This window comes from Rhinichthys klamathensis, unplaced genomic scaffold (genome assembly GCF_029890125.1).
Source record: "Rhinichthys klamathensis goyatoka isolate OS25496 unplaced genomic scaffold, OSU_Roscu_1.1 h1tg000145l_1, whole genome shotgun sequence".
In the NCBI taxonomy this organism is placed as follows: domain Eukaryota; kingdom Metazoa; phylum Chordata; class Actinopteri; order Cypriniformes; family Leuciscidae; genus Rhinichthys; species Rhinichthys klamathensis.
Genome location: NW_026606680.1, coordinates 1049348 through 1075854, shown reverse-complemented (window position 1 = coordinate 1075854; position 26507 = coordinate 1049348). Strand labels below are relative to the sequence as shown.

Here is a 26507-nt window from a genome sequence, read left to right as displayed (position 1 = left end):
CCGACCCGACTAGTGCTTGTTCACATTTATTTACATTCAAATTGGTTTGGCATGTTCCTCAAGCTATGTGCTTGTTTCTATAATTAAAAATAAAATAAATAAAAAGCTACAAATAATGTTTTCCTTGCACCTTTAACTCATTGTAGAAAAGCACAGAATGGCTATATAAAGTTTCTGTGTAAATGTATGTGTCAACACTAACCAAAGATTCTATTTTTCATTTCATAAAAGTAAATCCTAAATTTAATCTGCTCATCATATAAAGCGAAAATTTGGACTAAACCGCTTGATTCATATGGATTTGTTTTTCTATATTTTTTATTAACTTTTTGAAGTGTCAAAGTGGTAGTTGCGTAGCTGTCTATGGAGTGTACAGAACTGGCTCAGATTTGATTAAAAATATCTTCATTTGTGTTCTGAAGATGAACAAAAGTCTTACAGGTTTGGAACAACAATTTTTGGGTGAACTAACCCTTAAGTGTGCTTATTAGGAACATGTCAATGGGTAATTACGATCCATATACATTAATCAATGCAATCTTTTCTAGCCTTTTCTAAGAATAAATAAGAACTTATTCATTTGAATAAATTGTTTGTTTGTTTTAAACACCATTCCACTATGTTTCTTTTTTCATGACGAAAACCATACTAGTTATTAAAAATGACAAAGTATAATTTAAAGAAAATTATAGAAATAGAAACTAAAGATAGATTTAAGATCCTTTTTTCTTAAAAAATCTAAACCCAATCCTGGATTAACTTGATTAAATAAATAACTTTATTTAATTGTTTATTAACTCCATTAACTCGATTTCTTTTGTCATGACGAAAACCATACTTAAATTAAAAGTCCCCCTGTAGTCAATAATTATATCTCTTAAAACTAATCTTTGACCACCAAAATGACATTAAGTTTTTTTCCTGTAAAAAAAAAATTCATGAATTAAAATATCTTGAATGTAACTACACCCTTGCTTTACTTAGATTACGTGTAGCCATGAATATGTAAATTAGCCCCGCCTCCACTCACTCACACCAGCTCAAAGATCTACTCGATCAACTTTACTTAAGTTACTGTAGTAAACGCTGCACAATGGCAAGTGGGAATACTGGTTTAATTCAGCCATATACGTTTAAACCAGAAACTGATTCACTGAAGAAGTGGAAGAGTGAATTATACAGGCTTGTCTACAAGTCACATAACGGTTATTAATATGATTAGCCTTTTGCTTGACTATGTTATCAAACAACAGCTAATAACGTGTTGCTAATGTTACACAAACCACGTTCCCGTTCTCCATCTCAGAGTCCAACAGTTGCCTTCTAAAAATCAGCATCCTTAGAAACGCTTTGAAAGTCAGTGGAGAAAGGCATATAGTTCATCATTACATACATCCTACACCCAATTCACCCGCTATATTACTACATGTATCCGATTTTTCATCTCATCAGAAAAATATACCGGGATAACCTGGCTTCTCTTGAGACTCGCCTGCTTCGCAGTATAGTTAATGATATGCTCAAGCCCACCCGCACGTTGACGTGATTTGTTACAACGTTTGTGACGTAGAGAACAGGGGCGATTTCAAACCGCGTTTTTGAGACTGTCTTTGGTTCACTGCAGTTTTGAGGAGAAAATACTCAAACCATGTGCAAATTCATAAGTAAACACCATCGCTGTCTTAAAGCATATTAAAAACTCCACATAGACATATAAACAACAGCAAAAGCTTGATTTTCACCATAAGGGGACTTTAATTAAAATAGAAACTAAAGATATGCAAGACCCCTTTTTCCTGCTAATTCTAGGCTACAACTTGATTAAAAACCTTTTCAAGGATACCAACACAATTTCCTCAGAGGAATAGTAATATTACAATCCAATCATTTGATATTTAATAGTTGTTTTACGGAATCTATCTTTGTGACGATCACTCAGGCAGTGTTCTGACTAGTTACACTGAGTATCTGACTAACACTGAAGATTACACTGACTAACACAAACCTGTTGCTTTTAAATAGGTAAAAACAATTTGAATTCGTGCATTTGATCTCTTAATTTAAAAAATCTTATCACCACACCAATTTCAGGTCTTTTAACCTCAAAAATGTTTAAAAAGAAATTAATTTTACTGACAATACCAATTAAGAAAATGATATTTGTATTGCAAAGTACCTCAGGGACTGACTGCACTGTGCAATTCAGATTTTTTTCTTATTATAATAGCATCTAATCCAGAGGTTATAATTAATTCTGCATCTCACAGTGTTTGCTTCAGTCTACTATGGCAATTCCCTTCTCTAAGGTGTGTATGTCTCACCATCTCCCTGCATGTCTGAAGTCCACAGCGTCAGGTTGTCCCGTAACAGCTGCATGATGAGTGTAGAGTCCTTGTAACTGTCCTCACTCAGTGTGTCCAGCTCAGCTATCGCATCATCAAACGCTGCCTTCGCCAACCTGTTGGAGGAGCGAGTGGAGAGTCAGACTGGGGTTTTCCAATAAGATAGTGGTTCTGAACCAGGGGGATACATGATGATGTATTAAACTAAAATGATCTAAAATGAAATTCTAAAATAATGATATAAAATAAAGATCTAGACTGAAATATTTATTTCCCCCCCTCAATAACTTGTTTTTATTAAAGAACATACAGTTCTTGAAACTTAGGGAATCATGAAATAGATTATGGTTAAAATCATTTTATATATCAATACTCACAGGCCTTAAAGGGATACTCCACTTTTTTTGGAAATAGGCTCATTTTACAACTCCCCCAGAGTTAAACTGTTGAGTTTTACCGTTTTTGAATCCATTCAGCCGATCTCCGGTTCTGGCGGTACCACTTTTAGCATACATCATTGAAGTGGACAAGACCATTAGCATTTCTCAAAAAAAAATAACCAAAGAGTTTCGATATTTTTCCTGTTAAAAACTTGACTCTTCTGTAGTTACATCGTGCACTAAGGCCGACGGAAAATGTAAAGTTGCGATTTTCTAGGCTGATATGGCTAGGAACTATACTCTCATTCCTGCGTAATAATCAAGAAACTTCACTGCCGTACCATGAGAGCAGCAGGCGTAATATTTTTTGGTAAAGTATTCGTAATGAATACTTTACGGCAGTAAAGTTTCTTGATTATTACGCAGGAATGAGAGTATAGTTCCTAGCCATATCAGCCTAGAAAATCGCAACTTTACATTTTCCGTCGGCCTTAGTGCACGATGTAACTACAGAAGAGTCAAGTTTTAAATAGGAAAAATATCGAAACTCTTTGGTCTTTTTTTTTTTTGAGAAATGCTAATGGTCTTGTCCACTTCAATAAGCTATGCTAAAAGTGGTACCGCCAGAGCCGGAGATCGGCTCAATGGATTCAAAAACGGTAAAACTCAACAGTTTAACTCTGGGGGAGTTGTAAAATGAGCCTATTTCCAAAAAAAGTGGAGTATCCCTTTAAGTAAAAAAGATTGAGAACCAGCTGTTGAGTATCCAAGCCCATGTTTAAACCTGGTATTAAGATACATTTTGGTCGATCCGGATCCGTCTCTTTTGTCCACTTTCAACCATTTCTGTCCTGGGAGAGTCTATGAGTGGGTAAATGTATGGGCTTTTTCTGATCTTTCTATCTAATGGACAAAATAAGCTTGCACAATTTACATATAAACATGACCGGAGATGACGGAAAAACATACGAAGAGTAGCACTTTCGTTTCTGCGTTTTAGAAATCAGGAATGGTGAGAGAACATTGAGCTTGGTATGTTTTTTTGTCCTCAAACCAAACTCGGGTCTTATAGAATCAATTCTTAATGCGCATGTGAACGCCATCAGCATTTATCACAGGTTCACGTTTAAAGTCTGTTTAGAGAGAACTGGTGTCGTCTTAGCGGCCCCTAATTTAATAACAAATGATCATTTCGACGGAAGTGAATCAATCAAAACTAACTTTAGCTGGAAAATAACATTATTCAAGAATCGCTATAAAGCCAAAACAATCTCTGTTACCTTAACCCTCTGGGGACCAGAAACGCGCCCCGCGCGTTTTGCCGTTTTTTTTTTCACATAGCAGAAAAATAGACTTAAAATACTCTGTTGATTTTGATCGTACATATAAGTGTTATACATCAATCGATCTTGTTAATTGTCTATTATTTTTCTGTATACTCACAATAAAAACAAAGTTTTGTGCTTTTTGTCAAATAAAGAAAAATAAACATGATGCGAGTTTTGCCTTCTCTCTGTCAGTGCAGTCCATTCTGAAACACGTCCGAAAAATTAACTCTAACTCTGCAAATACTTGTCATACAGGCACGAGAGATTTTTCTTTATGAAGCTTGAATTCTCTTCTTTTCAATGATGTAATTTATATAAAAAACAAATATTCTCAGTTTATGTAATCTGTACGAAAAGAGAGTGCTGTCAGATTTTTTTTTCCCCAGCTCATTACACTTCATTACGCGTTAATCTGACACGCCCACGGAGGACGCGCGCTATTCAAACGCAAATGTTGAGGCAAGCCATGACAATGCCCACATCAGCCGTTCCACCGCGGCGGTAAAATGTGTGGTGTATTTGCTGCCTTTTACCGCCAAGAGGCGCTACAATCATAGACTCTGAAAAGTGTTTGTTTATTCTCTCTAATGCGTAATCTGCTGCCGCACCGCACTGATTCAGAGCGATTGAAAGCTGGTAGCAGATGAATTCAACAAGTGAAACGTATAGTTAAAATAATTCATAATCACAATACTGAAATTAGGCTACTGAAATGAAATTGAATAAATAATGAAAAAGTAAAACATTGCAATAAAAACATTTACAGACGTACAGACGATAGCTCAGTGGTTAACGCAACAACACGAGCTTCGAGGAGCTTCAATCGACTCGAGATCGAATCTCAATGTAGCATACATGTTGTTAACCGATGTTGGCCAACAGCGTTTATATTTAACCTTCTTGATGCTTAAATAGCTAACTGTTTATAACTGTTTACTTATTTAAAGTCAAGAGTTTTGTTTAATTATTATTACAACATAAATTTGCTACATTCCTGTAGAACCGCAGCCGCTGCACAAACGACAAAAACTGATGAAGGAAGATTGTCAGCCGATTGCATCAGAAAATGAAAATGAAGAAGCTCGTCTTTAGTCTGCTAAATTATTGTGTAATGTAAAAGAACACTAAAATTACTTAAGTTTGAAACCAAGTTCGAACATTTCAAGGTTTAAATAAAGTGTCGGGACAGTTTTTTTAATTTAAAACAGGGTTGCATCGGGTTTAGAGTTTATTTCTTTTGCGATGCAAAATAAGAAACACTAGGCTAATCTTATTCTTGCGACATTTTAAATTTGTATTGCCAAAGAAATGACAGCTATATTAAACAATTAAAACAGTAGGCCTACAAAACGAAAATTGTCCAAAGCAACATAATTAAATTAAAACATGCGTTTTTCTTTGCCTCTCTCGCGCTGAATCTCTTTTTAACAAGTTTATTTAGTCTCCCTCGCTCTCCATATGAAAGAGGAACATTAGCACATAGGCCTATTGTCCTGCGCGCTCGATACAGCACTGAACTGTCCCTCCAACCCCCCACAGGCTATCGGAGTCTGAGGCTGACTTAACACAAAGAGAAGTCGCAATTCACACTTAAATCGCTATTCTAGACAGTGTTGATAATGAAGGAATTAAATGATTTAGTTACATGTAGCCTAGTGATATTTCTATCATAAAAGTTTATTACTAAATATTTCATTATTTCAGTAATTGATGAAATAAAACTGGTTTGGGCCAGCTTTTTCCAAGCAAAACTAAATATAATCTGAAAAAAACGCATGTTAATTTGTTTTCATGAACAAAATGTTCAACTCAATATTAAAGTCTACATGGATCTTTGGATCCTTTCAACCAGGCATGCAATTTGTGAATTAAGTTTTTTATTTTTTATTTTTTTATTCAAATAAATATCGAACCACGGTGCTTTGTGGTAATGCTGCTAAATTAAATAACATGTATTGAATAATTATGAACTTAAATGAAACAATATCGCAACATTTCGACAAATACATTATTTGATCTGTTTTTACATTTTAATTCAGGGCGATTTAGCCTGCTACATTTAATTAGAGCGAGATTTTCACCCTTGTCATTTTCTCATTGGGAAGCGCTTACAGGCTACATGTTTGAGTACATCCTCTGTACCTCTCGTTTTCATATGGATTACATAATCAGATAACATTTATTAGCCAGAATATTTAGACATTTAAAGGCTTTAGACAGAGCCGATTTCTTATAGTGACTGAGCTGAAGTGGCTTCGGTTCATTTTTGTGACGCGCAGTTCCCGGAGACAGAGACGACAGATAAACTGTTTTTGTCGTTAGCAAAAGTTCGAATAAAACCCGACTTTAGAAAAATGCATAGGGCCACTCGGCGTGGTCTGCCAAAACACTTAATTATAAACTTCAATATTTCATTCAAAATAATCTCAACACGCTTTGTAAAATTTTGAAAAGCCGTGCATGCATTAAGGCCACTTGAACTAATGAACAACTGAAACGCTGGTTTTGATTTTATTGTTTGTCGTTGTTTAAACGTGCTTGTTGCATATCTCTATTTTATATTTGATATGGTCTATTGGTGAAGTAGCCTATAGCATTGATTACTGTGGAGGGAGGGGTGTGGGGATTCAAATAATTCAGCAGAAGCAGGGATGTTTAGACCAGAAGGAAATCCCCGTCCTTCCTGGCAAATCACACTTTACTTAAAACCATGTTTTTAAAAACTCTAGGTTGTAGGGAATCAAAATAATAATGATAATAATAGGCCTAATAAAAAAAAATATATATATATAGGCTATATATGTAAAATTACTTTTTTTACAGAACTGCTTTTGAAATTACGATTGGTAGCCTCGTACGATTGGTACAGATGCAACGTCGTTGTGTTCGATACTATTGTTCCTAGTGTAAAATGGAAATGCATGGTAATTTTATTTTATAAATATAACCAAAAAACTGTATGGCGTAACAGAGTTTTAGAGCTAGACAAATCTCTCTGCATTAATAAATATAAAATTTGCAGTAGACCATGTTTGATCGGGATTTGAACCCGTGTCATCTTGATGATGAACCGTAAGTTCTACCGCTCGGCTATTAATTTCCTCACTGAGAAATGCCCAAACGTTTGTTTCTCACATGAGCGAGAAAACGTTTTGTCGTTAGCCTGTGTGAGTGTAGGCCTACTTTAGCCTACATGAATAAAAGTAGACCTTTTACAGTTTTAAAAGATGATATCTTATCTGTATGACCAACAATTACGCAGTAAGTTCTTTTAGCTGTTATGAGAAAAATAAATCCAAATGAACGCGCCGCCGCGTTTGTCAAACTCTAATTCAACATGCCAGAATAAAGCCAGATTTTAGAATAATGCATAGCCACTCGGCGTGGTGTGCCAAAATACCCTAATTATAAACTTCAATATTTCATTCAAAACCATCTCAAAACGCTTTGTGACATTTTAAAAAGCCGTGAATGTATTAAGGCCACTGGAACCAGGATCGTAACTGAAACGCGCTGCATGTCTCAATACAGGAGCGCTGGTTCAGATTGTATTGTTTGTTGTTTAAACGTGCATGTTGCATATTTAAAAATATTTGTTTAAAAATAAATGTTTGTTGTAGGCTTATTTGTAAATTACCATAACTTGTAGAATTTCATCCTTACTGTTGTTAATTGACATTAGCCCCACTTACGTTTTGATAAATGTCCCTTTGCGCCACCTGGCGGTCATTTCGCGAGCGACTTTGAAATGCGACTGGTTTATTTTTATTGTATTGGTCTACTTTAAAAAATAATACTTTATAAGACATTTATGGGAAAAGACTATTTTCTTTTCAAGATGTTTCCAACTGTAACTTTGAACCAATTCTGTAGAATGGCCCATATAGCATTTGACCAGGATTTGTTTCCAGGTATGACTAAAAATGTGCTTTTGGCTTTCATTTATATTTTGATTGTTTGTATATATATATATATATATGTGTGTGTTTGTGTGTGTGTGTGTGTGTGTATATATATATATATATATATATATATATACACATGTAGGTTATATATATATACAAGAAAGAATGCAATGACAAAATATATATATATATATATATATACATGTAGGCTATATATATATATACAAGAAAGAATGCAATGACAATATATATATATATATATATATATATATATATATATATATATATATATATATATATATATATATATATATATATATATATATATATATATATATATATGTCCTTACATTCTTTCTTGTGTGACACCCCTGAATGAAAGGCTCATTATTATGCAGGGTCACTGTCTGAGAACCACTTAATTATTCATGATAGGGGTTGGGCCGTTCCGCCCATCCGCATATTGCCTTGGCAAACAAAAAAATGTTTTTCACAATTTAAAACAATCTATTGTTTTATGTGAATGATTAGGAAGGATGATTTTCAGATCATTTTGAAGCAAAAACTCTAGGCAACAACGTACATTAGTCAAAAGTCTTGTGGACTCATATTTAGTATGTTTTTTGTGTCCTTATTTCAAAAACTTTATTTTTTAGTTTTTTCAATAACCACGCATAAACAATATTCTCTCAAAAATACAAACATGTACATACATGTTGCTCACACATTATGGTAGACCTGTTTGTGCTAAATAGAGTTTAATTTCACCTGTGCCATTAATATGTTTATAAGCAACTGAAAAAAGCACAAATGTCAGAGCATGTCAAAACATCCAAAGGGCCCCAAAAACACTCTGGTCCCCAGAGGGTTAAATTATATGTTTATCTCTGTAAAGCTGCTTTGAAACAATCTACATTGTTAAAAGCGCTATATAAATGAGGATGACTTGAGCCAAAAAAGTTTAAATCCCGTCTGGCTAACGTGCTTCACATGATGTGAAGATTGTGTCAGTAGGCGGAGAGAAGTCGATTTTTGCAGCTGTTCGAACGCATCAAAAACTATATAGAAAGATGGTTCACTCCTATAACTTATGAATGGGAGAAACTGCAACACGCAATATGGTGGAATGCGTCCCGCCTTCTAAGTAAAAGAGCCAATCGCTCGGCTCGTCTAACCTGAAAAACAAGCTTTTTTAACACTATTTGAGCATAAGAAACAACATTTATGGAACATTTCATGTCCGATTTTGTTGCTGATTTGAAATGTTATTTATTTTGTGAGTTTAGCAAGCAGTTTTTTGAGATTTCAGGATTCCCCCAATCAAATAGATTGGACTTGATCTTGGATGCCCGGAGGCATTGCAAATATGGCCGCCAGGTGAACACTTTCCTTGAAAGGGACTATTACCACATGAGCGTTTACACTACGAAAGCAATCCAGTCTAATGAGTTTTCGACTGGTCGAAAGCGGACAAGCTCAAAACATTTTAGATCCCGTTTACACATGTATTTAGCGTCGTCCACTTGTGATCAAATCGCATCTTAATACCAGGTGTAAACAGTGCCTAATATGCAAATATTTCAGCAATGTGATCACATTTAGATTGGCAAATATTTTGATATTTAAATCAGAAAATGGTTTGAGTTTAAGGGCTGTGAAAAAAATATTTTATGTACATTGTTATACATTACAGAGAAATACCATAACAATTAGCCTTTAAAATGTACATTAAGCGCCGTTAACAATCTGCCAATTTTTCTGTGACTAAGAGACTAATTCAAATTTGGTTGACTAAGCCTCTTCTCTTCGAATAACGTTTTGTCAACTATTAGGGTGCAGCCCTAGAAGTTGTAATATCAAACAAACATTGCACACTTTAAGTGAGAAGAAAAAGGAAAAAAAACCAACCTGCACGCGCGGTCGGGGGAGTTAAGGATCTCGTAGTAAAAGACAGAGAAGTTGAGTGCTAGGCCGAGCCGGATGGGATGTGTGGGTGGGAGCTCAATCATGGCAATGTCACTGGCAGCTTTATACGCCACCAAACTGTTCTCTGCTGCTTCCTTCCTGTCATTACCTGTGGCAAACTCTGCTAGGTACCTGTGGTAGTCACCCTTCCTGCAAACACACACAAAAAACCAAGTGTGGGTGAAAAGATTCATCAAATTTGCATTGGCAAAGTTGACTATTTTAATTTATATGTTATATACTGAACACTCTGACCCTTTAACTGTTGTGTAGGAGACCTATGAAGTTCTAAATGCATGTACTTTGATTTGTCAAACACCTACATTTTGTAGTAGAAAACTTTGGATTCTCCTGTGTTGGCTGCAGGAATGAGGTGTTTGTCCAGTACATCCAGTATGTCATTACAAATAGATTTCAGCTCATTCTCAACCTGCAAAGGGAATGATAAGAAATGGCATATTAATTATGGCATCAAATATACCTAGATTATAGAGGTGGGAGAAAAAAATGGATACAGCATAGTATCGCGATATTTTCTGTGGCAATACTGTATCGATACACGGGCGCCAAGTATCGATCTTTTATTATTTAAATTAGCTACACATGAGAATTTAACTTTGGTAGTAGAGTGCATGTCTGCGTGAGTGTTCAGCGGTGCCGCGTCTTCTATCTCTCTTCTCTCAAAATGTGTTGTGCAAGGCAAGCATCAAGCGCTGCGGCGATAATACACACTCGCGTTTTAGGAGTCGGGACATGACGGGATATTCACTTGCACAATCGGCCCAGCAGTGCATCGTGACTGAAGTTTACCATTTGCACGTCTTTTTAAGTCTTACCAGTTTAAACATTCAAGCGATTTTAAACTAATCAGTGTTCGCGTGCTCTGAGATTATTTTCTATGCGCACATTCGTAGAAAATCCGCCTCAAAAACAGCTGGCCAGTAACAAATGTTATTTTTCGCGGATTGTATTGCTTTAACACGCAAAATTGTGTCAATTTCGGTCTTCGTGAGTATACTCTAAACATAGTCGGTTTTGTCTTTAATAAGCATAAAACGCATGTGACACTAAATGAACACAGGATCCGTGCACTATCTCTTAAAGTGACGGCAGCCATATGTGTCGGTCATTAATTTTGTTGTCAAAAAACAACAAAAGATAGCTTTAAGTTAAAGGAATCAGGATTAATAGCCTATGCATTTAATTTAGTCAGGACTAAAATACTACCCAGTGTTACGATCTGGATAGTATACAGTGTTGTATATCCATTTGATTACATTATTCAGTTTCTGTATTTATGAATACTAGTGTTAGACCTATTCAAAAACTTTTCTCTTTATTTGTCATTATTTGTATCTTTATTCTATTGTATTTATTTGTGCTACTTTTTTCAATTTAATTAAACAATTTAAATCAAGCTTCTTTGTGTTGTGTAAATTCTTAACAATATTACCCCCATTGTAAAAATTGCAATGAGCGCAAACATTTAAGCGATATAAATGTAATAATTTTGTTTGGAAAAAATGCAAAAATTGAAGTTGAAAAAAGGTAATAAATTGCAATATATTGCAGAATATCGCAATATGTTTAAAATCGCAATAATATCGTATCGTGACCTAAGTATCGGGATAATATCATATCGTGGTGCCTCTGGTGATTCCCACCCCTACTAGATTATATGAAATTAAAAAACAAACTGCCTAAAAGCCTTTCACAAGACACCATGTAACACCGTGTCTACACAGGACACATGCAGCGCAATGCGACGATTTATGGCATTGATGGTTCCATGAAGAACCTTTAACATCCATGGAATCTTTCCACTGCACAAAAGGTTATTGTGGAAAAAGGTTATTTCAATTTTTTTTTAAATGTTACTCACACTAGTGTTGTCAAAAGTACCGACTTCGGTACCAAGTCGGTACTGAAATTATAAAAATGTGACGACACCAGCATTTCCCCCAAGCATTTTGAGCGCTGTTGAACGGATTCTTAAACACCTCTGATTGGCCATTGTGTTCACGCGCTCAACATGTCTCTGATTGGCCAACGCTTCAAAAACATGTCCTCACCGAGCGCTTCGACACACGGGAGCGTTTGAAAGCAGGCGTATATCAGCGGATCCATCTATCAGTGGAGATATTAGGGATCGTCACATATTTAAAATTTCAGTATCGACTTGGTACCGAAGTCGTGACTTCTGACAACACTACCTCACACTAAGAGTTTCTTATCTTTTAAGAACTAATCACTGAAAGGTTCTTCGCACCGGGTAGTTGTAGGAACTCAGTTACAGGAACAAGCTACCAGGGTGGTTCCCCGAGGACAAATTTTCCCCTAGGGCCATTTTCCTGGTTGCATTCACACCACCAGTAGGAACTCTGAAGTGAAGTAAGCCGGCCGACAGCGACATCATTTAGGCGAAAAACAAAAACTCCTACGACAATTTGCAGTGCTACATATCATTGAGGCTGAGAAAAGAACAACACAGCAGACAAAGGTAACAAGAAAATGCTATATAATCACTGTTTTCCATTTCCGTGGAGTTATTGGGAGTATGGAGTTACTTGAGTTCATTGAGTATGTGAACTGTGTGTTTACACAGCTTTTTAAAAATGGCAGGTGCTGGTGTTTCGTATGGCATGCGTTCGGGCCAACCAACGTACATTTGCGTCACTGGTAGTTCCTATTGTGCTGGTTTAGTCCCTACTCAGAAGTAGGAGCTTATTTAGTCCCCCATGATAGGGCGTTCTTATAACTAAAATCGTTCCCAGTACCTGTAATCCAAAAGCAGGTTCTTCCGCCAATAGTTATAGGAACTATGAAAATGTTCCTCTGGTGCGAAAGCTAACTAAAACTATTAAAAAAATCAAATGTAGTCTCACCGTTTGTCTGTATTCTCGGATCATTTTGAGTTTGTCCTCTCCGCCCTTGCTCTCCTCTTTCTGCTCAATGCTGCTGATTATCCTCCAGGAAGCTCTCCGCGCACCAATCACATTCTTATACGCAACTGATAACAGGTTTCTCTCCTCTACTGTGAGCTCGATGTCCTTCCCTGCAACATTCTTCATCGTCTCCACCATTTCTGAAACAGAGAGAGTAGATTGATCCTAATGACACAAAGGGAACCCATCAACAAAGATCTGGAAATCAAAGGGAAAAAGGACAGAGCTCTTCTGTCACAATTCATAAATGTATTCACTGAAAAGCAGTAGAAGGAAAATATACACTTCCCTAATAATAATTGCATTTATTTCTCTATTTTAATCCTATAAAATTAAACACTTCTTGTTTTGACATCTAAGCTGAAGTGTTGTGAAGTCCACACCACAACAGCACAGAGAAACAATAGAGTTGGAATCACTTTCGTAATGATTCTTTTCAAGCTGATGAACGATAAAAACATTTACAGCCAATCAGAATCCATACTGCTTTAAAGAGCTCAAGCATTTAAAGCGGTAGACCACAAAAACTGCAGCACACGAATGTTACTGCGCATTCATGTGGATGCTAATATAGTCAAGGTTTTAGGTGTGACCGGGCCTTTATGTTGAAAGAGATGCACCGATGTATCGACCAGTTTTTTTTATCAATTTAAAACCATGAGCATATTGGCTATAGAATGAAAAAGGTTGATATAACAAACCGATGGTTTAATAATTAGTAGTATGTTTTGTCATAAAACAATTAATAATTAACTGCGTGAAGGCACCGAGTTGTATAGTGTCTGTTCCATAATCCACCTTTTTTTCTCTTGGCAAAATAATTAAATACTTGCTAAAACAAAATAAAATCTGTTTAAAATACAGCAGGGCTCAACAATACGGACTGCCCGGTTCCAGCGAGAACGACGCTCGGGACAATTGACAGAACTGTCACTGTCCTGATCAAGCTTGTGTGTCAAGAAGACATGAAAAGAGAACTCAGTTCTACTCACTGTGTGAGAAGCCTTGTGTGCGCACACATCCAAAGCACAGGCCTGTACCTGAAAACTACTGTTAGACCTACCTGAAAAGCCCTGTTTATTTCATAATGCATCTTTATTCTGTTGTATTTATGCATTTATGTTGGCCTGTTGATGAATGTTAAATGGATCCAATCCATGTTCAATAGAAATTATTTGATGATATAAGCAATAAACTAGTATACCTTGATCAATGCATGCGTTTTTGAACTTTGCTAATTTAAAACATGATCAAAAACTAATCCATTTTAATGACAACAGCAAGGGACAAATATCGGTATCGGAAAAGAGTTTAGTTAAAATCTGTATCGGTCAAACAAAATCCTATTGGTGCGTGCATCCCTAGTTGAAATTCTCAAAAAACAACAACCTTTTGTAACTGCAAGATATTATGCAGTACAATCATTTACATTCATCTCATCAGTCATCTATTAGTTTATCGAACAGTCTTATTGTTTAACTAAGTCTATGTCAAGCTAACAACAAAAGATGTCTTGAACTTTATCAATCTAGTTCCTATTTATCCAACCTATAAATACAAAGGATCCATGAAAAATCAGAACAAAACACAACATTCAAAATGATATTTAATAGGAAATAACACGGTTTTATATTATTATAACACGGTATTAAACGGTGTCATATTAAAAGCACCCAAAACACTACCCTGAATTCAGCATTAGGTGTATTTGTCAATATCAAGGGTCCACAAAAACATTGATACAGTAAAAATATTGAAAATATGAAATTTGATAAAATCTCACACTGTTCATCATCAACCCACACTATCACTTGTTAACAGACATAAAACCTGAACCAAGTCTGTTTTTATTTAGATCATTTGTAGCTAAATGAAAATGTATCCGTTAGTGCAGGGGTTTTCAGACTGGCGTCGGGGAACCATTATAAACTTTTTTTTAAAAAGATGAATCTAAAAAAATTAATGAATTGAATAAAATAAATAAAGACATTCAAAAAATGAACAAAACATCAAAATAAATAACGCAGTACAGCACAGTAATACAGTGAGTAGATAAAAATATGTCTATATGGCGAAATTAACTAAATATTGCAAATGTATACCGCGATATGCATATCGATATCGCAACAGCTTGCAATAACTAGGGTCATAAATAAAATAAAGAGAAAATCACTCACAATTCATATAGTGAAAACTAAGCAGTGTTTCATTTTTACATTTGATTATTCAGTTTCTGTTGCTAAATAAACTCTAATGTCGGCCGACCTGAAACCCTAAACCTCGTGGTTTACACTTATGTTAAAATAACACTTCTTAACTTATGCTACAGTAAAACACTGCTGTAAAAAGAATGTGAAACATGCATGTAGGTTATATAATTTTAAATATATTTTAAAGATAATTTAAGTTTATTTTTCAAACTTTAATCATTATCGTATCGCATCGCATTATTTAATGAGTTATCGGATATTGCACTTTTCTTCGATATCGTGCAGCCCATGTAACAATTTAACAGTGTAGCCTACATTTGGTCTTTATTCATGAAAATATATAGCTGCCTTTTACAATTTAGGATTTTACACCGGGCACTTTTTTATGAGATAAAAGTCACCAGCAGGGTAACGAATTCTACCAGCGTTTAAATTTCAACCAGTTAGCGAGCCCCCCTACTAGCCAGTACAATTTAACCATTCACAGATTTTACTGAACAGTTCTTAGCAATGGGAGCACAGATCACTTTAGTACATTAACAATGCATTAGCTTAGGTTGGGTTGAGTTAGTTTAGATCAGGGGCTTTCAATCTTTTAGATGCCACAGAAATATTTGTGGGGGACCTCATCCTAAATTATTTAATTAATTTATATTGTTACCTTTTTATAATTTTTATAATTAAAGAAAATATATTCTAGTTAAATATATTATTATTTACTTATTTCATTTTAATCTATTTATGTATATATAAAATTGTATGTTTATATTTAATCCATTAATAACGTTTATTTTATACACAATTTTATTCATTTATTTAAATCTAATTTAATTATTTACTTACTATAACTTGCTTCTAATGTAATCGTATTGCTTAATAATACAGGTTTTCTCTAGACTCCTCACGGACCCCAGTTTGAAACATTAACAATGTAACAATGCAGTACAAGCTCTGGTTGGGTTGAGTTAGTCTAGGCCTTTCCAAACGGATATTTCTTCCCATTTCACCTGGACGTGCGCATGTGACTATCCAGCGCTCAGTTTTTTGGGGTTCAACCAACAATTTTACCAGTAATAGGACATAGAAATCCTGCTCTGCTTCTTATTCTTCATCTGCGGCTATTCAAAATGTGTGACAATACAAATCGCCACAAAAAAATCAACTCACCATCGTATCTCTCTGCTTGCTCTGCTAGTTTAGCCTGGTATACCAAATGCTCTCGATCTGCCATGGTTACTTGGGGATCGGGAGGAGGTGGAAATGGTAAGCGACGTTGTTTGCTTGTGCAGAGGGATGCGAAGGTTATAGGAAAGTGAACAAATATGCTATATTGAATTACTTAGTGGAGCAACGGCGGCTTAAAATCCTCGTACACTGCCGGCGACCCTGCACTAAATATGGCGATAAAACTCTATCCGGGAAATTCGCAGAGAGTCCTGCGCACTTCCTTCGCGACGAAGTGGATACTCCTTTTTTTCTTTTTCTTTAAGAAAATAAACAAAATATACATTTAAAAAATAGCTTTCGTAGATGTAAAAGAAACCAGTAAATCAAGGCACACAAATAAATTAGAAACAAAGAAAAAAAGTGTACAAAAAGAGGGGTCTTTTATTCATCTTTCAGGAGGCTAAACCAAATAAGTCTCCAATCATTTTAACAAATTTGCAGGCCTGTTTACTCCTCATACAAAGGAATGATGGAACTTATCTACAAAGAAAATCAATTTTAAATACAGAATACAGTAAGGTTGTCTTCATACACTTGCATTTAAACAATTTACCCAGAATCAACATTACATTAATGACAAATCCAGCTTTTTTTCATTCAACAACATTAAAAAGTAGGAAGTGACTGGACCTTTTTTCCCAACCAGTTAGACATATCTTTCAAGACAATATTTGAGTGCATGAAATAGAAAAAGATGAACCGTCAATTTGACACAAAAATAATAATAATCAAATGTGACATCAAGTGGATATTTGCCTGGTTTTGGGATGGCCGTACCTACAAAAAAATCATGAGCATTTGATGAGGGTCACAACACATTTTAGCATTTAGAGCATAACTAGTTGTAATTCCAGATATCTCTTACCGATCATAGCAAGCAATACATTTAAAGGGATAGTAAACCCAAAAATGAAAATTCTGTCATCCTTTACTCACCCTCATGTTGTTCCAAACTTTGTGTCCAATAGAAGAAAGAAACTCAAACAGGTTTATAACAACTTAAGGGTTAGTAAATTATGACAAAATGTAAATTTTTTGGTCAACTATCCTTTTAAGATATTTGTAATCCATACTAGTCACAATTTACATTCAAACATTTATTCTACTGGAAATATTTTAGTTTTTATTTGTAGAAATTGTAATTAAAAATAGCCCATCCACAATTGAGTTTTTACAAGCCTAATTGAGATGTCTAATTAAATTATTATTGGTAAAATTGCCAATTCCAGATGTCTGATAAAACTGTTTTTTTTTTATGTCGCAATTCTAATTGCTGATATCATTATCTCTTCATTATTAAAGATATCTGGAATATACAGTATTTTCGACATCTGAAACAAAGATATTAATAGTCAAAATGGCCTGACATTGTACATGCATTAAATTTGTTTTATGACAAAACATACTACTAATTAAATGTCATTTACAGGTTTCTAGGTCAAAGCTGTTATTTTACAAGAAAATCCCAAACCAGTGTAGTCGAATCATACACCCGTCCTATAAATGTCAAATGGCAAGCCGAGTTATCATTTAATACTTGGGTTTGACAATTCATAATTATATTTAAGATCTAAGTCAGTCAAATTTAAGATTAAAGTCAAAGTGATCATTAGAGATATGTGCAATTATAATTTGACTAGAAAGATGGTTCAAGATATCTGTAGTCAAAATTCTATTTAAGTTATGTGTAAACTTCATTAGGGGCAAAATTGTTTGGTGTGGAAATGATGCCACAAATGTGAGAAAGTCATCAGGTTTGAAAAGAGAAAAAAATGGTTTACTTTCTCATACATTGTTTAGATGATCATAGTTTTTAGCATGTAATAATTTATAAACTTTTTTTTTTAAGAGGTTAGAATATTTAGTTCGAATTTTTAAATCTGTCTCTGGTACAAGGGTGCAACAATAAAATCTATACATAAAAGGCATTTGAAAAGTAGCAAAAAATGATGAAGACATGTAAATGGTTTCTACATCTGTTTTTATTTGATTTTCATAAAAGAAAAAGTTGGAATCTGATTGTTTTTTTATTATTAATAATAATAATAAAAATCAACCCCTGGGACATAAAGCTGCCCAAAGTTGAAACACAGTAATAATAATCTATTAATTCTAATAATAATCACGTATTAACAGGATACCCCCCCCCCCCCCCCCCCAAAAAAAACCCCGGATATTTTTGCCCTTTTAAACATTGCATTCATTTTAAAATCTTGCTAATTACTTACAAAGCAATGGTTAAATGGTTTAGCTCCCCAGTACTTGAGCGAGCTCTTAACGCATTATAGTCCTTCACGTCTATTGCAATCTCAAAATTCAGACCAGTTGGCAATACCTAGAATATAAAGATCGACTGCAGGCGGTAGATCCTTTTCCTATTTAGCACCGAAACTCTGGAACGGTCTTCCTAACATTGTTCGAGAAGCACACATTCTTGTCAGTTTAAATCTAGACTAAAAACACATCTCTTTAACCTTCCATAAACACATTATCACTGTTAGTCTGCATGAATTATGTCAACCGGAACCGGGAACACTTCCCATAACACCTGATGTACTTGTTACATCGTAAGAAGAATGTCATCTTTGTTAATATTAATCTCTCTGTCTATCTCGAGGTTACAGTAGTCAGCCATGTCCGGTCCTTATCCAGATCAGATGGTGGACCTGCACTTAAGACACGGCCACAACACATCCCTAAAGGTCAGCAGAGATACTTCAACTAGACTCTCCCCTGTGAAGACCTCGTCGACACAGATCCTCAGCAAAGACCACAAGAACCAGACAAGTCCTTGTCGTGGAAAAATTATAATAGACAAAGTCAATCATGTCACTAACCATAAAGTTCTGATTTTATATTATAATCAGTAAAGTTAATCATATTACTAACATTCTGATTTCGTATTTCTATCAGATATCATGATTTCAATATTTCTCTCATGTGATTCAATCTATCATGCTTCCTACTTCTCTGTCTGAAAACGACTAAAACTTTCCATTTCTTATTCTAACAATAAAACATAATGAGACTTACTTCCTTTATTTCAGGTTGTAGCCATCAGGCGTTCTTTCCACATGATCTAACCATCTGACAAATATTTGACCCATATTATAACCTTGGTCAGGTTGAAGTTTGACAATGCACTAAACGTTCTGTTCCTTGAACATGCTGATGTCACTAACAAAGGAGGGGGGCTTGCTTTAACAAATGTGACAAATCATGTGGGTAGAGCGGGACAATGATTTTTTGCTTAGTGATGATGATTCTATTTTTGATGTGTCTGGCTTTTCCACTATAAAGCCTGTTGTATTCTTTGATTAATTTTGAGACTTCTCTGAGTACTGCTCGAGAGGACTCCCAGCTGGAATAAAGAGCATCTAAAGGACATTTACTGAAGTCTGTCTGTCATTTAAGCTGCGCAGCAAAGGAGTTGTAAGGGAAAGGAAAAACTCGAAGCTAAGACGTCGACTGTGGACGTAGAGAGCTTGAGTAGGGTAGTTTAGAAAACTCGAAGCTAAGACGTCGACTATGGACGTAGAGAGCTTGAGTAGGGTAGGATTAGAAGAAAAACTCAGCGGTTGTCGATTGTAGACAAAGGGAGCTGGAGTATGACAGAGTGAGCATTTTAGGAAAAGCGGATAGTCAGATTTTAGGTTAGCATTAGAAAAGAAAATTCCACAACATCCTCCTATGACCAGCTTCATCTCCATACTGGCATGATGAATCAAATCTTCAAGCAAAAGGAACTGGATGAAATATTTGAATGCTACCGATCCACAATCTCATCACACCGTGTTCGTTCGTTGGCCAGAGGAGAACTGGTCCCCGACTGAGCCTGGTTTCTCCCAAGGCTTTTTTCTATCTGTCACCTGATGGAGTTGGGGTTCCTTGCCACTCTCGCCTCTGGAATACTTAGTTGGGGACACTTAATATCCAACAATATTATTGATTTGTCTGCACTGACACTATTGGATGAGAACTAAACTGAGCTGGATGATGACATCACTGTGTTCTGCAGAACTGCTTTATAGATGAAATGAACTAAATGAATAATTGATGATCTTTACAATGGAAGTGAATCAACACTGTAATGACTTTTCTTTTAGAGCTGCTGTATAGCCGAAATGAACTGCATTATTGAATCATTTTCCTGTTATCACATGACTCTGTTCTTATCATTCTGCTTCGCTTTAATATTAAGGGTGTTTTCAGAACTGTGGACTGTTTGCTTTGTTCCAAAACAGGGACTTAATGTGTTACAATGTTGCATTTTCTTCTTGGTTCGATTCGATTTCACAAGGCGACATTTCAAAGCGTACCAAAATGCGTTTATGCAAGTCACATGTAAGAAAAAAATGTCCTCTTATTGGTCAGTTTCCTTTGAGTCATCAATCAAGATGGATTAACAAGTTCGCTCTGCGAGATTATTATGGCTTTATCCGTAGCTGTCGAGACACGCAAAACATGAATATAGCCGTTGCTCTAACTTGTATATATACTGTATGAAAATTATAATGCGATCTCGGGAGTGATTGTCTGGTGCGGACTCGAGCACGATTATAGTGTTTTATATGCCTGAACTAACCGAACAAAGGTAGAAAATGCACCAGGTTCCCAAACAGGTAGTGTGAAAGCCTAACATGTTAAGAAATTTTGCATGCACAATTTAAGATCCTCTTGCCAGATTTGTTCAATAGTGTAAGTGCACCGATATTAGAAAAAGAGTTTAAACAAAAATTGGATGCGGGAAATTTGAAAGGAGAAAAAGGCAAGTGAAAACCCATTTTCTTTCTGACAGATCAAGTCAGTCTGATTCTGAATGGTCTGTCATCTCTTCTGGGTATTTATTTACTTAACTCAATTTTACAATTTGCAAATGCAAAACAAGCAAGAAAATGTATCTTGTTCAGCAATGTTGTTTGGCATAAAGATGATCCTTGCGCTTTCACTGGTCATCTATGAAGAGGTACTAAGTTGCACCTATTGGCAGAAGAATAAAAATCAATTAATTAATGATCCTCGAAAGAATATTTGGCAATTTATCAGCGTTTAATAAAACCTTACAAGACTTGAGGGTGTCAAGTCAAGCTATGAGGGTCAGCAAAGACAGATGATATACATTTAACCTCATTACTTGTCACCTGAGTCTACATTATGGATAGAAGTAATTAATCCAAAACACATTACTTACCCAAGCAGTCCTCTACCAGACCAATGCTGCGGAGTCAAACTAAGATGTACTTCTTGTCCATTTCGAAATACTCCAACACGTAGGGATTTCTGCAGTATAGATAGAATAAACTGAATCATGTAGTACACAAACAGGAATGCAGAGTATTAAAAAGAATATGTAAATGTGTTAGTTATAACACACCCCTTCACTATGTTGGACAACGGAAGCGATGTCACGCAGATTCCTGAAGTTTTGTGTCTTTACGGACCCAAACTCCATAATCTCATCACCAACTCGCAAACCCTACACACAGAAGAAAAATCAATGACCTGTAAGATGTTGTCCCTCATGAAAAATCGACAATATTTGTTTTAAATGCTCCATTTACATCATTAGTTAGTGTCTAGGCTCAAAAAGAGACTTAAGTACAGAAGTATGTGAAATGAAATAAACCTTTCAATCAGTAACATAGTTAACTAAAACCATTAAAAACATTTTTGTTACTTGAAAAAAAATAAACTTAAACGTTAACTGAAATCCAATATAAAGTTTTTCATTTTATTACAGCTAGTTGCCAAGGCAACATTTATCATTTTAATTTAGTTATAATTTATTAATATTATCATGTATTTAATTTTGTATGTAATAAAATAGCTGATGGAATCTATACAAATTTAACATTATTAATAAAAACCTAAAGTTGCAACCTTGTAAATTACTTCTGTAATGTTGCACACTAACAAGTAAAACAGGACACATAGTGATAAAAAAAAAGTAGGTCAGGATTTTAAAAACATGAATGTGTATTAAGCAAACAGGGTGTGTTTTAATTTCAAGTTGACTTCGACCCATCAGAAGGTTAGAAAAGGCTGATTGGGGGCACAAACTCACAGCCTGAAAAGCAGGGGAACCATGTGTCACAGCGTCTACCAGGGCAAACGGTGATGACAGAGACACAGTCTGTCCAGTGGCTTCCATCTTTGTCTCATCCTTCCCTTCTCCGACCCGTGCTGTAGCATGCAGCTTATGAAGGGCCTCCTCTATCTCCACCATGACAGCTTTGTGATCATTCTGTAAACCTTTAAAAATCATTTGATTAAAAACTGTTAAGCACTTGAAGAGTGAAAACATGCATCAGAGTATAAGGGGTTAAAATAAGGATGCACCGAAAATTTTCAACCGAAACAGTTATTTTCAGTGACTGCCCTATGTCCAATTTAAATGTTTGTAGAACTCAGTTTTTTGGCTATTTGAGTGTTGATTATTTATTTTCAGTTTCAGTTTTCGGCGCATCCCTAGTTTAAAATAACTTGTTTTTAAACCACAGTCCTTAAAAATGCATTTAAATGATATGCTTTCCTGACGGCGCGGCAAGGCAACGTGTCATGTGAGCATAACTGCAAAAGAGATGATGGTTCAAAATCTCTACCAGTTGACAAATTTCTACTGGTTTATTGTGTCTACCGGTAAAGATGAAAAACGTACTCACAAGAGATACTGTGCCTTGCTGATCGGACCTTGTACAAATCCACATCTGCACGAGGAAAGCCTTCGACATCAACCAGAGGACCGTCGATGCCTACACCTTCCTGCTGAAGAAACCACATGAAGAAATGTCTTCTTTAAAAGTCATCAAATGTCAGTTAGCTGCATAATATTAAACGCAAACACACCAGAAAGCAACATGGCCATAAGCTGGCAACAGGTCAACTCTTTCAAATCTACGGCTGAGACTCTCTGTTAAAACCCAGATTCCAACCTAGAGGGTAAACTTACCACAATCAAATCTTTTTGTGTAACTTATTGTTATTATTTTAATATTTCGTTCAAAATTGATTGGTGGGAACAGGAAATTATATAACAGAGAGGACTTTTATTTAAAGCAAGTAAACCATTAATGCAGGAATGAACCGCAAAGCATTGGGAACAATGCAATAAAAAATATGAAAAACACAAAACTATTGATTTAAATTTGCTCATTAAAGGTATAGAAATGGCGTAATTGACGTTTATTATAGAATACCCAAATGTATACGAATTTATAATTAGTTTACAAGTGTAGAGAGAGTTTACATCATCTGTGGGGCTTTATGGGACTGCAGAGTTCCTTTGGTGCTATTTGTTTGCTGCAATTATATAAGTGGATACTTCTCTGGAACAGGTAGTACAGTTCTTCACCAAGAGTTCTTGCATTGTTAACATGACTTTTGGATGGGAAATGGATGGGAATTTTAGTTGGAAGAAAACAACTGTTGCAATCTGGTATAGAGGTAGGAAAGTCTCAAAATAAGCACAGACATATGGTGAAAGGTTAACAAAAAAATTTACTTTTAGTTAAAATGATAAATTTGGTATTACATTGGGGGTGTAAATGAATAGGCTTGGACAGTGGACAATGGTGACACCAGAATAAAAATATCCATGATTCTGAAGCTGAAAAAACAGAATTATTTCAGACGAATATGCTTGCACTCTGTCACTGACTAGATATATTTAAAAAAATGTAGGCCACTTTTTACTGGTAACATAAGACATTTGACATTATCAGGACCCACAAATATTCAGCATTATAGTAGTTTAATGTAGTCTGACACAAACTCTTAACTAAAACACTAAATACAGACTACAATTAAATTTATCCACGATACAATATTGTTACATTTTTGTATAGCGATATATTGTGACACGATATATTGTTACACCCCTATAAACATTAAAAATGTGTGTGAGCATTGTACATTTTTTAAGTTTTTCATTTGCGAAACAATTATTGATTTATTTTTATTTATTTATTGCATGTGTATGTGAATTACTTTTTACGTGTGCATCCTATTTTGACCATTAATTTCGACACTATCCTGACTCCATACAAGGCATCTGGTTTAAGACGCAGACGCTTTTTCAGCATGGCTATAACGTTATTTCATAATGTTGTGGCGAGATATTAAATTAAATTAAACCGTCCACACCACGCCAAATGTCATTAACTGTCACGTTACGCATTTCCTTTATTAACAGTCATTCTTGTTTTCATGATGCATGAGACAGATGAACGTTCTCCAAACGCAGTTTAACGAGTTACACACGAAAAAGTCGTCAAGTTAAAACTTTTTAAATGGTTATTGCTCTCGAGACCGTTGCGAGCATCTAGCTAGAACGACCTTATTGAACAACTTCAAAACAACCAATAAAGTGTCTATTTACTGCATTTAGGTTGAATGATAAAACATATTTAAATCCATATATAAATATCTATGGTTTGAACTTACAGTTTGGAGCATGTCGTAGTATGCTTTGATTTGCTCTTCAATTTCATCCTTTCTTTTTATTAGAAGTCGTACATCCCCTTCAGCTACACTTGGCTCAACAGCGTTGTTTACCTCTGTCATTTTCATGACAATTTCTGCCAAAATAAAAGGTATTTATCAAATGAATCTATGAGTGCTCAACTATTACAGATTTTATACTTATTTTATTTCAAGAAATCTTACAAACTGTTCACTCCAGTCCAAATGATTCAACAGAAACGCACTAAATTATTCACGAAGCCTCTTCTTCAGGGGATTCACTGCCGGGTTGAAGCGAACTGAAGAAGTGTATAACGCCATCTATGTGCTGGAGAGCGAATCCATGAAATCCTTCTTGTTTATTAGCGGTTGGCAAACCAGCTTTTGGTGCATTCAGTTCTTTATTCTGATAGTAATGAATTCCTTCGTCTTGCAATATTAGGTACATAGCTTATTGTCTTTCTATAGTAGTATGATTAATTAATATGTTATGATTCCTCCTCCTATACATTACCCACATTTTCTTGTACTAAATAAGTGTCTTCCCTTTTGTTTCTGTATCCCACAGTTTCTTCAAGATATTATTTGCAGATTTTCAAATAAATGCCTTGGCTTCAGATTTGTTTGTGAACTGTGATTTTGACATTATTGCATTTGAATATATTTTTTGCTAGTTTGCCCACACATCTCCTACTCCTATGTGCAGGAACCCAAAGAAAATGAATGATATTCATTGATTATGGAGCCCATACAAGTTGCATAATATCATATAGCCTATTATAACCTGTTAACAGTAAGAGTGAGCAAACTTCAGACTTTTTATAGCTGCTAAACAGTCTGTGCAGATGATTAGAAGCTTGTTTCTGCCACTGAATAAAAAAGAAAAAAGGTATAGTTCCAACTTTTTTCTCGCAATTGCGATTTACATCTTGCAGTTCTGACTTTTTTTCTCAAAATTAAGAGATATAAACTCGCAATTGCGAGAAAAAAGTCTGAATCGCAAGAAAAAAGTTGTGAATTTATCTCACAACTATTGGCTTTTTTTCTTGCAATTCAGATTTTTTTCCTCGCAATTGTGACATTATGTCCCACAATTCTGACTATATAACTCGCAATTGTGAGCTATCTCGCAATTCTGAAAAAAAAGTCAGAATAGAAAGATATAAACTCACAAAAATTCATATAAACGTCAGTTTATATCTCACAATTCTGATTTTGTTTCCTCAAATTCTGACTTTTATCAATTGCAATTTTATATGCCACAATTCTGACTTTATAACTCGCAATTACAAGTGTATTTCTCGCAATTCTGAGAAAGAAATATCAAAATTCCAAGACGTAAACTCGCAATTCTGAGAAAAAAAAGTCAGAATTGTTAGATATAAAGTTGCAATTATCTTTTAAATGGTTTTATTCCATGACAGAAACAAGCTTCCATAGATGATTACCTTGTAGGAGTGGGCGATATACCGATATAACCAGTAGAAATTTTTCAACTGATTGAGATTTTGGACTTTCATCTCTATCGTGGTTAGGTACATGTGACGTTGCTGTGCTGCGTGGTCATGAAAGCATATCATTTGCATGCATTTTTAAGCATTGCGATAAAACAAAAGATTTTAAACCGTTGAAACGCAATAAGCAGCGAAAGAGAACTCATCACGCTATGTGCACAACTTAAACATATTATTCCTGAAAGCTTGAAGTAGCAGCACCATGCGAAGAAAACAATTCAGTAATATTAA

At 35.2% G+C, this 26507-nt stretch overlaps 2 protein-coding genes across 3 annotated transcripts; both read right to left on the bottom strand.

Annotated features, from left to right (window-relative positions):
• Positions 1-2286: 2286 nt before the first annotated feature.
• ywhae2 (tyrosine 3-monooxygenase/tryptophan 5-monooxygenase activation protein, epsilon polypeptide 2) lies at positions 2287-16486 on the bottom strand. Its single transcript, XM_056257869.1, has 5 exons — positions 16243-16486; positions 12806-13005; positions 10244-10350; positions 9864-10070; positions 2287-2458 (listed from the first exon to the last, which is right to left on the bottom strand). Exons 1-5 carry the CDS (start codon positions 16304-16306, stop codon positions 2302-2304), a joined length of 735 nt encoding a protein of 244 aa, XP_056113844.1. The 5' UTR covers positions 16307-16486; the 3' UTR covers positions 2287-2301.
• A 4636-nt stretch (positions 16487-21122) lies between these two features.
• psmd9 (proteasome 26S subunit, non-ATPase 9) lies at positions 21123-25050 on the bottom strand. Of its 2 annotated transcripts, XM_056257868.1 has the most exons (7): positions 24967-25036; positions 24745-24857; positions 22965-23064; positions 22367-22554; positions 21677-21778; positions 21494-21582; positions 21123-21282 (listed from the first exon to the last, which is right to left on the bottom strand). In XM_056257868.1, the coding sequence occupies exons 2-7, from the start codon at positions 24754-24756 to the stop codon at positions 21255-21257; spliced, it is 519 nt and encodes a 172-aa protein (XP_056113843.1). In that variant the 5' UTR covers positions 24757-24857; positions 24967-25036; the 3' UTR covers positions 21123-21254. The 2 variants fall into 2 exon arrangements, with proteins under 2 accessions (XP_056113843.1, XP_056113842.1); XM_056257867.1 differs by having other exon boundaries at positions 24745-25050.
• Between the last annotated feature and the right edge of the window lie 1457 nt (positions 25051-26507).